Source organism: Pongo abelii, chromosome 8 (assembly GCF_028885655.2).
Source record: "Pongo abelii isolate AG06213 chromosome 8, NHGRI_mPonAbe1-v2.0_pri, whole genome shotgun sequence".
NCBI lineage: Eukaryota > Metazoa > Chordata > Mammalia > Primates > Hominidae > Pongo > Pongo abelii.
The window spans coordinates 48,758,472-48,774,029 of NC_071993.2; the positions used below are offsets into that span (position 1 = coordinate 48,758,472).

Sequence of the window (15,558 nt, forward strand, 5' to 3'; positions counted from 1 at the left end):
TTCTTATGAATTACATCTCCCTGATGATTTGGCTGTCCTCAACACTTCCTTTTTTGGCAGAATTCAGGAGTGGAATTTCTCCAGACATGGTCGGTTCCTGCGGCCCCGCTGCGCTGCCTCAGCACTACCTCCACTTGTGCCTGTGGCTCCACTTGCTTGGTTCTGGTCCACCTGACGCTCACCATGAGAAAACACGCTGGACATGAGCATTACCAGCCTGTACACTGTTGTAAAGATAACTCGGAACTGCTCTTCAAATTTTATTTGTTAAACCACATAATACCATCTTTCATGGCAAACCTGCATTTTCCATTCTTCAGGAGTATGTTGGATCTCTTGATCACAATAACTTTTTAAAATGTTCAGTGACAGAGGTAACACAGGAGTGGAAAACCAAAAACCGTAGGTTCTCACTTATAAGTGGGAGCTAAGCTACGAGTACACAGAGGCCTACAGAGTGATAAAATGGACTTTAGAGACTCAGAAGGGGGCTGGTGGGAAGGAGGCGGGAGATTTAAAAAACTACACATGGCCAGGTGCGGTGGCTCACGCCTGTAATCTCAGCACTTCGGGAGGCGGAGGCGGGAGTCAGGAGTTCAAGACCAGCCTAGCCAACACGGTGAAACCACGTCTCTACTAAAAATACAAAATTAGCTGGGCGTGGTGGCACACACCTGCAGTCCCAGCTGTTTGGGAGACTGAGGCAGGGGAATTGCTTGAACCCGAGAGGTGGAGGTTGCAGTGAGCCGAAATTGCGTCATTGCACTCCAGCCTGGGCAACAAGAGCAAAACTCAGTCTCAAAAATAACAAAACAAAAAAACTGCACATTAGGTACAGTGTACACTACTCGGGTGACAGGTGCACTAAGATCTCAAAATTCACCATTTTATAATTCATTCATAACCAAAAACCAAGTGTACTCCAACAGCTATTGAAGTTTAAGTTAAAAATAAAAAATAAATGTCCACTGACCAAAACAGAAGCATTTTTCTCCATTTCTCTTCCCTTTTTTTTTTTTTTTTTTGAGACGGAGTCTCGCTCTGTCACCCAGGCTGGAGTGCAGTGGCGCAATCTCAACTCCCTGCAACCTCTGCCTCCTGGGTTCAAGCGAATCTCCTGCCTCAGTATCCCGAGTAGCTGGGACTACAGACGTGCACCACCAAGCCTGGCTAATTTTTTTGTATTTTTAGTAGAAACGGGGTTTCACCATGTTGGCCAGGATGGTCTCAATCTCTTGACCTGGTGATCTGCCCGCCTCGGCCTCCCAAAGTGCTGGGATTACAGGCGTGAGCCACCGTGCCCGACTTCTATTCCCTTCTTTACCACCACTGATGATAATCCCACTTGTTCCCATGCTGGAAAAGCATTTAGTACCATCCACGTAAAAGAATCAGATTATTCAAGGGATGAGATATATTTCAGAAGACATCATGGCAAGTACAGTAATGATTATCACTTCAAGTCACAATTTATTTTCCTGCTCGTAATTTTTTTTTCTTTTTTTTTTCTTTTTCTTTTTTTTTGAGGGAGTCTCGCTGTCACCCAGGCTGGAGTGCAGTAGCATGATCTTGGCTCACTGCAACCTCCGCCTCCTGGGTTCAAGCGATTCTCCTGCCTCAGCGTCCCAAGTAGCTGGTACTACAGGCTTGTACCACCACACCCGGCTAATTTTTGTAATTTTACTAGAGACGGGGCTTCACTATGTTGGCCAGGCTGGTTTTGACCTCCTGACCTCGTGATCTGCCTGCCTTGGCCTCCCAAAGTGCTGGGATTACAGGCATGAGCCACGGCACCTGGCCTAATGTTTTTCCATTTTAAGAACAGTCTTGACACTTGTGAATATTCCGGTTGTTTTTTTTCAGACTGGGTCTCATTCTGTCTCCCAGGCTGGAGTGCAGTGGCATGATCTCGGGTCACTGCAACCTCCGCCTCCTAGATTCAAGTGATTCTCCTGCCTCAGCCTCCCCAGTAGCCAGGATTACGGGCACATGCCACCACGTCTGGGTAATTTTTCATATTTTTAGTAGAGACAAGGTTTCACCATATTGATCAGGCTGGTCTCGAATTCCTGACCTCAAGTGATCCACCCGCCTCAGCCCCCAAAGTGCTGGGATTACAGGTGTGAGCCACCTCACCCGGCCTCCATTATTGGTTTAATGATTCAGGTTCCATTATGTCATGGATTATTTCAGTAACATTGTTTGCTCTTTCAATTTGCATAATACTATCCCTAAAGAGATTGAAAACTATGAACATGCCACTCCCAGGCTCCTTGGGACTTGACACATCCTCCTGGGATCATCTCAGAGGGGACTGACTGTGCCGGCACCATGGAGGTAGTGCTGATCTTTCTATGCAGCCTGTTGGCCCACATTGTCCTGGCCGGTGCAGTTGAGAGGGAGAAGGAAATTGACCCTTTTCATTATGACTACCAGACCCTGAGGATTAGGGGGTTGGTATGTGCTGTGGTCCTCTTCTCCACTGGGATCCTCCTTATCCTAGGTTGCAGATGCAAGTGCAGTTTCAATCAGAAGCCCGGGACCCCAGGAGAGGAGGAAGCCCAGGTGGAGAACCTCATCACTGCAAATGCAACAAAGCTCCAGAAAGCAGAGAGCTGAACGAAGTGCAGCCCTCCAGTGGGAAGCCTCTGGAACCTGAAGGCAGCCGCTTGAACTTTTAGATGCAAATGTTGATGCTTAAGAAAACAGCCACTTCAGCAACAAATCTTTCCCTAAGAGAAGCCAATAACTTGTGTGTCCCCCCACGCCCTTCCCTGTCCCTTCTAAACACCATTCCTCCACCTGATGATCCAACTAATCTCTTGCCTCACCACTGCAGCCTGCAGGCTCCTCCAACTCCTGTGATGTGTCTGTGTGTGTGTTTGCTGACTGTAGTGTTCATGGCTACTTGCTCATGGTTATTACTGTTAGTGAACTGTGGACTCACTTTCCTGGGCAGAGGCTGAGCCATGTGGCCATCTGCTCCTCTCTGCCCCCCATCACCTCTCACTCTTGGGAGCCTGCTTTTTTCCCTGGAGAGTCTAGCTCCTTCCCTTTAGAGCATGGGCAGGAGTCTCCAGTTGTCTTGGGACCTGGGAAGGTTTGCACCACTTTCATCATCTTTCTTTATGGAGTCTCTTCACTCCTTTTACAAGAACCTCGCTTCCTTATCCCACTCCAACCCCAGTCTGTTCTGAAGATCAGCAATTAGAGATACAAAGCAAAACAAGGAGTTTGTGAGCCCAACATTGCCTTCAGGAGGCTACTATACCCTTCCACTGTTATTTTTCTCCCTGGGGAAGCCCCAGGGAGCTCCATCTGCCCTGCCCTTCACATAGCACCCAGGGATTCCAGGCCCAGGGCTGCTGCTTTTTTTCTTTTTTTTTTCAGAGTCCCACTCTGTCACCCAAACCAGAATGCAGTGGCACGATCTCAGCTCACTGCATCCTGGGTTCAAGGGATTCTCATGCCTGGGTCTCCCGAGTATCTGGGATTATAGGCACGCAGCACCACACCCAGCTTATTTTTGTATTTTTAGTAGAGATGGGGTTTTCCCTGGCCTCAAGCAATCCACCTACCTTGGCCTCCCAAAATTCTGGGATTACAGGTGTCAGCCACCATGCCCAGCCCAGGCCCAGGGCTTCTAATCTGCCCTTGGGGAATGTAGCTCTTACATATCTTATCAGCAATAACCACAAGGGCTCTGGTACCCTACCCGTCTCCAACCTTCCTGCTTCTGACACTTCAACCTACAGCCCAGTTTTTGTGGACACAGGCTTCCATCCTTGAAGTTGAGTCTCCAGCAGGTGATGACAGAAGGATTCCCATTCTGTTGCCACCAGCACACTGGAACGGACAGAGGGAGGGTAAGGGGCCTTTGCTTCTCTGCCCATGTCCCCTTGGTCAGCAGAGAACTCCCGCATCCTTTGCGCTGCCTGTCAGTGGTCAGAGAGGTGAGTGAGGTAGGTTAGAGACCCAGAAGGCTCCATGCAGCGCTGCTGCAAAGGTTACAGGAAGAGGTCAAAGGTCATAATGACAGCGGGAGCTCAAACGAGATCCCGCCCTTCCTGTCCTCCATGTGCCTGTGGAAATCAACCAACCAAGCCTCTGTGCCAGACTGCTGTTTTCTGTATCACGATCTGTCTGAACAACAGAAAAAAGGAATAAAATATTTGTTTCCTAGTGAAAAAAAACCATGAACAAAAAACAAATAAACTTCAATCAATGGATTATTTTTAAAGTAAACAAAAATTTTGGAATCTTTTCTTGAGAATTAAAATATTATTTCAAGACTTTACATAAACTAACAACTTTCTCAACTGTGTTAGTTACAAGAGCCAATGAGTTTCTAACTACAAAGGAAATGAAGAATATCAAATGCCAAAAAAAAAACAAACAATCCTTTAATCACTCAATTCTAATAGTGTAAATGCTGAAGTAAGAGAACAATTTTATGACAGTTACTTCAATGAAAATGCAAAGAACATCAGATGCTATTTGGACCTCATGATGCAGAATGTGGGCAGGACGGCCCACAACTTGGAATCATTCATGCTGTACTTCAGCTTGGACCAAGCATGTCTGTGCCTTTATGCAAACATCAACCACAATTTGTATTTGTGTTATCACCACCAAAAGCAGTTCAGAAGCAAAGGGAAAATATCTTCTGCCTTGTGATTACTTGTATCCATGGCTCTGCTGTAAATAGGTGATGCATTTAGATCATTGATCATCTCTGTGATCATAGTGAGGCTATTACTTTTGTAGTTGTTGCAGTAGATTTCATCCTGGCTCTTCAGAATTTGATTGCATCTTTGGAATCAGAAAATACTTCTAGCAGTAGTACTTTCAAATTGTCATTTGAGCTGAAAGACTGCTGCTGTTATATAGTGTGGCAGATAGTTACAACTTCCACTGCAATTACTATATCTCAATCTGAATCCTTTTTATTTATTTATTTTTTTTTGAGACAGTCTCGCTCTGTTGCCCAGGCGACACCGTCATGCAGTGGTGCAATCTCAGTTCACTGCAACCTCCACCTCCCAGGTTCAAGCAATTCTCTTGCCTCAGCCTCCCGAGTAGCTGAAATTACAGGTGCTCGCCACCACGCCACACTAATTCTTTGTAATTTTAGTACAGACAAGGTTTCACCATGATGCCTAGGCTGGTCTTGGACTACTGAGCTCAGGCAATCCACCCACCTAGGCCTCCCGAAGTGCAAGGATTACAAGTGTGAGTCACCGCACCCGGCCTTGAATTCTTTTTAATAAAAAAATTTGTTTACCACTTTATATAGCATTAGTTGAGGAAATCATACATCTTCCATGTTTAGCTGTTACTGTGTGCTGGTGCCTTTCTCTATTTTTGCATACTGCACAAAAAGCTTCAAAAGGAATCTTTCCTCATTTAATAAATCTCTGCTTTTCAAACAATTCATCACAAAGTTTATGCTTGAATTTTGGTGTTTGGCATTCAAATATACACAAATAAAAATAGATAATAGCAACCATCACAAAAATTGAGCTGAGTGAATTTGATAATCTCACAGCTGCCTTAGTGTGTCTGTCACTCATAAGTCTGAACTCAGAACTAACATCAAACAGGGGTTGAACCATTGAAAGCATTACAAACTTGCAAACTAATAATCAATTGAAGTGGCCGGGCATGGTGGCTCACACCTGTAATCCCAGCATTTTGGAAGGCTGAGGCTGGCGGATCACAAGGTCAGGAGATTGAGACCATCCTGGCCAACACGGTGACACTCTGTCTGTACTAAAAAAAATACAAAAATTAGCTGGATGTGGTGGCACGTGCTTGTAACCCTAGCTACTCTGGAGGCTGAGGCAGGAGAATCGCTTGAACCCAAGAGCTGGAGGTTGCAGTGAGCCAAAATCGCACCACTGCACTCCAGCCTGGTGACAGAGTGAGATTCCTTCTCAAAAAAAAAAAAAAAGAAAAAAAAATCAATTGAAGTGGAGTTGCCATTGAAGTGGCCTGAGATGGCTATCCAATCCTTGGCTGGTATCTGGGAATGTGAATTTTGGGAAGGTTTGGGAACCTGGATTTCAGAAGGGTTCCCTCCACCCTCACTGATCAAATGGCTCACTGTACCTAAACAATATGGTTTCTGTGGAACACCTGCTTTTTTTCTGGGAATCTGGATCTTGATTTGTGCACAATAGACAGTGTCTACATGAGCAGCCCCCCAATAAAAAGCCCAGGCACCGAGTCTCTAAGGAGCTTCTGTGACAACATTTTGCATTTGTTGTCACAGCGTGTTGCTGGAGGAATTCAGCACATCCTATGTGGCTCCACTAGGAGAGGATGCTTGGAAGCTGGTAGCAGGTTTCCTCTGGACATGGCCCTGTGACCTCTCTCTTTGCTGACCTTGCTGTAATAAGTTGTAGCCATACTGTGACTATATGCCAAGTCCTGTCAGTTCTCCTAGCAATTTGTTTAGCCCAGAAGTGTTCTTGGGAATCCCCAATACAGTTGGCATCAGAAGCAAATTTTTTTTACTTCTGACTCTGTCACCCAGGCTGGAGTGCAGTGGCACAATCATAGCTCACTGCAGCCTTGAGCTCCTGGGTGCAAGTGATCCTCCTGCCTCAGCTGGGACTACAGGTAGGTATCCTCCTGAATAGCTGGGACTACAAGCACGTGCCACCATCCTGGGCTCTTTTTTTTTTTCTGAAAAGATGGGGTCTTGCTATGCTGCCCAGGTTTATCCTGAGCTCCTGGCCTCAAGTGATCCTCCTGCCTCAGCCTCTCTAAGTGCTGAGATTACAGGTGTGAGTCATTGCACCTGGCCCAGAAGTGAAATTTGCTAGAACAACCCTGATTCACTAAGATTTGGCTCCATCACTGTTTGGGAAAAGGAAAAATGAAGGGGAACGGTGATAAGCCTTTTATAACTGGGTGTCTATCGATCCCTCCATGGTTTGACAGCAGCAGCTGAACTGCCACCTGCTATTAGAAGCCACAGTGACCTTTGCGGTTAGAAATGGATCCAACCCTGGCTTCTTTGAGCTGTACTGGATGAAGTGAGGGAGAAAATATACATCTGGGGATTGGCTTTGTTTTTTGTTCTCTTCTCCAGGTGGGAGGAAAAAAAAAACAACAGTGACAAATTATAAAGGTGAGTGTTAGGTGGCCCCAAAAATGTTAGAAGTTCTCAGGGCTGGAGCAAAGCTGGGGTGGGAGGGTGGGAGGGTGGGGAGGGCACCAAGACTCCATCCAGCCTCTTCTTCAGCCCAGCTGCTGCCCTGTTGCAAGAGCTGCCTCCTTCTTTGCCACCCCCGGTACCCTCCCCCATCTGCTTTCCAACCTGAATCTTTCCCACAGCAGTAATGCTAACCTAACTGCAACTGCTGGATTTACTGCTATGGATTTAGTTTGCAAAAGAAAAAAAAAAGTTTAATGGCTTTGTGTTTTGTGGCTATTACATCTAGATGTATTAATATGATAAAATTGATATAAAATGTTAAATGCTTTCAATTTCATAAATTCTAGAGGGAACATACTTATTAGGAAAAGCTGCAGAGGAAAGTGAGTGTGACACAACTTCCTTGCTTTTTTCAGCTAGTGGGCAGCTTGGAATTTAAATTCTCAATACTGGAAACAGAACAAGTCCCCAAAATTAACAATTTTTGCTATAGTTTTTGCCTATTGGAGCCGCTGGAAAAAAAGGAGACAATATGAAGAGAGGCAATCTTGAGCTAGAGATATGCTTTGGAATTTACCAAGCAGTTTTTCATCTCTAATGAGCTCTTGTAAGATCATATAGCTGACCCTCAGAGGCTGATGATTTTCTGGCCCCATGTGTATAGTTTTGAGTTGGTCAGCTTGGACTCTAAGGTGAATAATGTAAAAAGGGCCCAACAAAGCCTTGCTTGTCACTTGGCTAAGAACACAGCTGTCTGGCCCTGCAGCATCTCAGTCTCCAGCTACTGGAAGAACATATATTAGATGTTGGGGAAACTATAAGGCTACAGGGTGATGCTGCATGTTGGCAGGGAGAATTGTCCAAGGTAGAAACTGTGGGGAACAAAGAGAGAGATTCTCATCTGTGTAGCTGCTGCTACGTGCTAATTTGGGGGTAAGAAAACTGTTAAGGAATAAAAAGCCAAGACCTCTGTCCTCACAGGGCTTTCAGGCTAGAAGGGAAACTGGCCACCATACAAATTGTATACAACTGCATTAGTACTTAAGAGGTCTGATTTATTGCTTTGAAACACAAGTGCAGGATGTTTAAGGTTTATCAGCAGCCTTTCCCTTTGTGGAAATTGTAAACTAAAAATGAAATCCTAAGCCCCCACCAACTGAAAGACACTCCCCTTAGCCAAGGGGACCCCAGAAAAATCTTACAACTGAGTTCCTGGCCATGATGAGATGGGAGATCAGACATGTCTCGTTATACCCTCTCATGTTTGTGGTTTAGACACAGCAACTGACCAGCATTAATGTTAAAATAGAGATCATAAGACTGGCAGAGCGGACTTTTTGTGGCAATGAGATACCAAATTATAAACAAGACCTAAGGCCATGCCAGGCAAGGGTTAGGTCAAGCACTCTAAACTTAAACATTAACTATGGTCTAACTGCCACAAGTTATTCTTTTTTCTCTAGCAGCTAAATAAACACTGGCCTTGACATAAGCTAAATAAAAACAATTGTAGCTCATCACCAGACACTAATTGGCTCCCAACTCCTGTCCCAAGCACCATAACTACAGCTTTGATTAGACAAGAGATTGATTTCAGTAACTTTCTCCTGATAAGAAGACCACCCACCATGAACTGGTTCTGGCTGGATTTACAGAGACTGCACACTTGAGTGCCTTCGTGTCCTGTAAAGACCTTTTGACTGATAGGGCCTAATTATAAAACATTCAAATGTTAGGTCTCCATCCCAAAATGAACATGGGTCATATATTACATGCATGTTGGTTCAATACATGTGCATCAGGACCACCTTCACGCATATTCATAGCTCCTCCTGTAACCTGTTGAAGATGTATGTTTAGCTAACTTGTCCAGCATAATGCTCCTACCCCAACCTATAGTCCTTCAAAGTGCCTGTCCCTGGTCCCTGGTTTTAGCCAGAGGCATTCTTCTCAGCCTCTTTGCAGGCTGTAACCCCTTATAAGAAATAAAGCCTCCTCTCCATTCCAAATAGCTAAATCTTGTGAATTTTTTTGTTTTGTTTTGTTTTGTTTTTCAGATGGAGTTTCACTCTTGTCACCCAGGCTGGAATGCAATGGCAAGATCTTGTGTCACTGCAACCTCTGCCTCCCAGGTTCAAGCAATTCTCTTGCCTCAGCCTCCTGAGTAGCTGGGACTACAGGCACCTGTCACCATGCCTGGCTAATTTTTGTATTTTTAGTAGAGGTGGGGTTTCACCATGTTGGCCAGGCTGGTCTCGAAATCCTGACTTCAGGTGATCCACCTGTCTCCGCCTCCCAAAGTGCTGGGATTACAGATGTGAGCCACTGCACCTGGCCTAAATCTTGTGATTTTTAAATTCAACAGTCAATTAAATGGTTCCTTGATAGAGAAACATTTAAGGCAGACATTAGCTTTTATTGCCCCATAACACTTCAGTAAGTTTCCCTGAATATTTGCATTTACTTGTCAATCAACTCACAGGGACTGAGGCAGAAGTAAAACCCACAATTACCTTACCCCTGGCCTATGTGACAAAGTAACAAATCTTTTATCACATATTTGAGAGGCATCTCTGCTACCAAGAACTTTTTTTTAACCTTTTATTTTAGGTTCGGGGGATATGTGCAGGTTTTTATGCAGGTAAACTCGTATCACAGGGGTTTGTTGTACAGATTATTTCATCACCCAGGTACTAGGCCTAGTACCCAATAATTATTTTTTCTGATCCTCTCCCTCCTCCTACCCCACCCTCACGTAGGCCCAGTGTCTGCTGTTCCTCTTTGTGTCCATGAGTTCTCATTATTTAGCTCCCACTTATAAGTGAGACTGGGCGATTGCTGACCTGCATCTCTCTTGGGTGGATCTCCCAGGACATAAGCAAAAGACCTTTGGCCACAACCACTACCAAAGTCCCTTTTTCTGCTGCCTCCAAGTTGGGGAGGAAACGTAAGCCCTAAGATCACCCCAGAGCTGTGGTGGGAAGCCCAGGAGAGAAAAAAACCTGAGTAGTTTTAAACTAGAATATGCATGTGGCTTTTTAAAGATGTTTGCAATTTTTTTGCTATTCTCCCCTTGAGATTTGGGGGTCTATGCCCACCCTTACCAGACTGGACACTAGTGCTCACTTGTCACTGACACATGACATGAAAGTGATGCTGTGTAACTTCCAAAGTTATGTTTAAAAAGGCCATAAGCATCTGCCTGGTTCACTCCGGTCACTCACCTATGGTGCCCTTAATCACCAAGTCAGAGCTCTGAATGTCCTGAGACTGCTCTGCTACCTGGAATCCCAGGGTACCTGGGAGGTCTCCTATAGGTCCTGCAGTCAAGCCCCATGTCCTCTGCAGACATGTGAGTGAAGTCACCTCCAGATGATGCCAACCCTTTGCTGTGGATTCAACTCCGGCCAATGAGTCTTCTCTGCAGTCCCCAAACACCAATAAGCAGAAATAAGCCATCTTTTCTGTTTCTTCCTAGCCCTGTGAACCATGAACAAAATAAAATGGTTGTTTCATGCATTATTTTATGGTGGTGGTTCTTTCTTTGAAAAAAATTCACAGTAAAAGCACCAAGAATAACACACTTGTAGGACATTCACAAGGCACAAAATAACATACATTGAAATCTAGGTTTCCTTCTTTCCCTCTTCCACAGCCTATCAGCTTCTGCCTCTGGAAGTAACAATGGTTAAGTTTCTGCACATCTTTCCAGATTTATTAATTAAACAGTCATATAGCACTGACACTGTGAGGAAGCTTTTTAAGGGCTTTGCTTATATTTACTCATTTACTCTTCACTCACTGTGGACACTCAGGTGGCAGCAGGAAGGAAAGTATTTTGCTCAACCAAATGAAAGTCTGATCTGCTCTTTGAATGCTGTTCCTTCAATCAGCTAATTCTATTTTCTTCATATATTACCAAATCTTTTTTATTTTCTCCCCTAATTAAGCATTCAGAGATGTGACTCTGTTTTCTAGTTTTTCTTACGTTTCACCACTAAATCTTAAATTTCATATGAGACAGGCAGTGATGAAATTCCTGTCACTGGACGTATATGTGTATGTTTATGATGGTGCCTTACACATACACATTTTTCTATCTAGTGATTAACCATTAAAACTCTATACTCAGAGTGAGGAAACATTACATGTTTCTTCCCAAACCCTGTCAACTACCCTGTCAATTAAATAATCCCTGAAAAAATGGCAACATCTATATTAATGCAGTTTTTATGTCTCATCAATGACCCATTTGATAAAATAGTTCTAGAAACTTGTAATGAATCAGCAGTGATGGAAATTTGTACTGAACTATTTCATATCTAAAAGGGTATCTACTTTGTTTCAGACATGACAACTCTCTCATGTTTATTTTAGAATTTTCCATTGTTGCATGTTTAAAGGGCTTGTCAATTCCCTTCCCTTTCCTAATTCTCATGACCAGATCATAAGAATGTGCGTGATCAGGCTGATTGATGTGCCACAACACGTATTTAATCCTGGAATTTAGGGTTATCAGAAGTCTCCATTTAAAAAAAGTATTATATGCTTTCAAACAACCCATTGTTGAACATATAGTGCTTCATTTTTCTTAATGTCTCAGTGAATAGCCAGCCTTTTATGCATACATGAATAGAGGATCTCTCAATAAATTCAAAGAAATTCAGAAATAAGTACCTAAACTTAGTTGCATAGAGAGAAAAAGTAGGTAATATACATAAGTGATAAAAGAAGGTTTTATATAATTACTTTTTCAAACTAAATTTATAATAGTGCTTTTTAAACTAAATCTGGAACAAATTTTAAATTATTTAATCTAGAAATGTCCAGTGATTCAGGAACAGTAGAAATGGGTGAGGAGGGCATTTCAACTCAAGCAAGGAACTCCTTTTATTCTCAACACGTTAGCTTTTTCCCTCTTCACTCTAAAATGTTCACTATCAAATATATTTGAGAGGTCTTTTTTCCTCATTTAACATTTATTTCATGCACAGAGAATAATACTGTGGGTCTGAGATTCAGTTTTTGAAATGCAACATATACTCTAAGTGACCCTTTTACCCATGTCAAAATAGCAGCAGTTGGACCCCATAATGTGGCATGTATTCATTTGAAAATTCTACAGTGACCTATCACTGTGATCATGTGATGAAGCATATCTTGCCTTCCATTCTAACCATCACTCTGTGAGCTTCGAGGTTCAAGTTTGACAGTATTTGTCAATTTCGGAATGTCATACAACGAATGCTCAAATATGGGGAATTTTATGTACTGTTGCTGAGATATGTTCACTTTCATCTGATCGTGGTTTCTTCAAGTAGGCCAGTTCACTTGTACTCAAAATGTCTTCCTCATTTTTTTGTTTCCCCCACTCCAATTCATCTATGGATTTATGAACATGTTTTATAGTATTATTACTGATTTGTATTTTTGATTCCTCCACCAAGCTTTTTGTCTTAAATATTTTCCTATTTTTAGAAAAATGTACTGTTTCCCCACACCACTTTTGTACACAGTGTTTCATAGGATACAGAAAAAACACAACCACACTGCCTTCATCAGATGAGGAGAATCTTGATACCAAATACAGTATGAGACATTCCATGAAAGGGAAATTATAGACCAAAGTCTTCTGAGTATAAAAGTCAAAATTTGAAACCAAATATTAGAGTGGTCTAAATCTGGAGATTTTTAGGAAAAGAAACTGAAATTTCATGATGGGAAACATAATTTTGCTTAGTTTAGAGGTTTTGAGGGATTGTTTTAAAGAAAAATTTAAAAGATAAATAACATTAAATGGATATAAAAGTTATAAAATAAAAATATAAAGTTATAAAAATTAAAATAAAAATATATTAATATATTACTATAAAATTGTAAAAATATTATAAAAGGTTACAAAATTCTTTTGCTGTCAAGATTGATTGGGATTAGATTTGTTTAAAAGGTCTTATTAAAATTAGCCATAATATTAAAAATATAGCCAGGTGCGGTGTCTCACGCCTGTAATCCCAGCACTTTGGGAGGCCGAGGCGGGCAGATCACCAGGTCAGGAGAAGGAGCCCATCCTGGCTAACAAAGTGAAACCTCATCTCTACTAAAAATATAAACATTAGCCGGGCATGGTGGCGGGCGCCTGTAGTTCTGTCTCAAAAAAATAAAAATAAATTAATAAATAAAAATATTAAAAATACACTAATATCCAACTAAAATTTTTTTTAAAAAAATAAGCGTAAGATTTGTTCCCCATCGAACTTAACAAAAAGAGTATGTATTCCCGTGTGCCAGAGTGCCAGGTCACCACATACTATTATGTTGGGTTTGCATATTTGATGATGTGTCGCTACCAGGATGCCATCCGGGTCTTTGCCAACATCCTCCTCTACATCCAGAGGACCAAGAGCATGTTCCAGAGGACCACATACAAGTATGAGATGATTAACAAGCAGAATGAGCAGATGCATGCGCTGCTGGCCATTGCCCTCACGGTGTACCCCATGAGTATCGATGAGAGCATTCACCTCCAGCTGCAGAAGAAATACAGGGACAAGATGCTGCGCATGCAGAAAGGTGACCCACAAGTCTATGAAGAACTTTTCAGTTACTTCTGCCCCAAGTTCCTGTCACCTGTAGTGCCCAACTATGATAATGTGCACCCCAACTACCACAAAGAGCCCTTCCTGCAGCAGCTGAAGGTGTTTTCTGATGAAATACAGCAGCAGGCCCAGCTTTCAACCATCCACAGCTTCCTCAAGCTCTACACCCCCATGCCTGTGGCCAAGCTGGCTGGCTTCCTGGACTTCACAGAGCAGTTCAGGATCCAGCTTCTTGTCTTCAAACACAAGATGAAGAACCTGGTGTGGACCAGTGGCATCTCAATCCTGCATGGTGAATTTCAGTCAGCCTCAGAGGTTGACTTCTACATTGATAAGGACATGATCCACATCGCGGACACCAAGGTCTCCAGGCACTATGGGGATTTCTTCATCTGTCGGATCCACAAATTGGAGGAGCTTAATCAAACCCTGAAGAAGTTGGGACAGAGACCCTGATGACATTCACACACATTATTCAGCAACCTGTTTTGATATATTACAGGCAGGAAGTGTTTTTGCTACCGTGAAAGCTTTACCTAGATCAGCCATCAGCCTGTCCACTCAGTTAACAAGTTAAGGACAGAAGTGTTTCAGTGGATATCAGTAAAGGATCTTTGGAGCCAGAAAAAAAAAAAAAGATTTGTTCTCAATGAGATTACACACAGTAATAATTTTTAATTCTCAAATCTGTTTCTTTTTAAAACTTCTGAGATTTGTATCTCAGAAGTTCAACCTTTACTATATTTTTTTACACATTATTTACAGATCACACCTCATTACCCTTTGTTTCTTTTCCCCTTCAAAAGGTAAATCTTTTTACTTGGCTAGAATGGTAACTTTGTACTTCAACTTTTCCATCAGCTCTTTTAACTTTTCCCTCATATTCTATTTCTCCTGTTATAATACCAAAACATTGAACTCAAAGGTAAAAAAAAATTTTTTCTCAGGTGTAACATGATTTTTACTTTAAGACATATCTTTAAGACATATCTTAACTTTTTGACATGTCTGAATTGTTGCATGTAATCAGGAAACTTCCCATGCTATTAGGTTGGTGCACAAGTAATTGTTTTTGCCATTACTTTCAATGGCAAAAACTGCAATTACTGCACAAACCTAATACTAGGAGCCATATATCCACCTGCTCAAGGTGCTAGTTTTCATGTTTACATTCCTCTATAATACAATGTTCACTCATGACCTTGAATGCATTGTGCCTGTGTCTAATTAAATTCAAGTATCTTTTTCATCAGGTTTGACTTCCAAGTTATTTAAACAGACTTTATTTAGGCACTTCCCATTCTCAAGTATGCCTTAGTCCAGGTTGTTCGGATAGTTGCTCAGATTAAGCCAGTGAGATGGTTGGGGTCACAGATTTAATTCATTAAGCCACTAAAGCATCAGCCCAGATAGCCATATTTTCAGTTAATTTCAATTAGCTGCTCATGAAGGGTTGGCCAGTTGAATGGAAGTTGATTCTTGGCACAGTCTTCAAGTGGCAATTGGTTTAAAATGTCCTGAGTTCTGAGCCAGCTTGGGGGCTGATACAGTTTGGATATGTGTCCCTGCCCAAATCTTATGGTGGATTGTAATCCTCAATATTGGAGACAACTGGGTGAGAGGTGACTGGGTCACGAGAGTGTATGTCTCATAAATGGTTTAGCATCATCCCCTTGTTGCTGCTCTTGCAACAGTGAGATTTGGTTGTTTAAAAGTGTGTGACACCTCCTCCTACCTTGCTCCTGCTCTGGCCTTGTGATGTGCATGCTCCCACTTAGCCTTCTGTTACGATTCTAA

General features: G+C 42.5%; 2 protein-coding genes across 2 annotated transcripts; both read left to right on the forward strand.

Moving 5' to 3' along the window:
* The first annotated feature begins 2,331 nt into the window (after nucleotides 1-2,331).
* LOC129048444 (FXYD domain-containing ion transport regulator 6-like) lies at nucleotides 2,332-2,619 on the forward strand. Its single transcript, XM_063727541.1, has one exon. It carries the CDS (start codon nucleotides 2,332-2,334, stop codon nucleotides 2,617-2,619), a length of 288 nt encoding a protein of 95 aa, XP_063583611.1.
* A 1,272-nt stretch (nucleotides 2,620-3,891) lies between these two features.
* LOC100456980 (eukaryotic translation initiation factor 3 subunit L-like) lies at nucleotides 3,892-14,217 on the forward strand. Its single transcript, XM_054523479.2, has 3 exons — nucleotides 3,892-3,953; nucleotides 4,461-4,579; nucleotides 13,403-14,217. Exons 1-3 carry the CDS (start codon nucleotides 3,892-3,894, stop codon nucleotides 14,215-14,217), a joined length of 996 nt encoding a protein of 331 aa, XP_054379454.2.
* The last annotated feature ends 1,341 nt before the right edge of the window (nucleotides 14,218-15,558 follow it).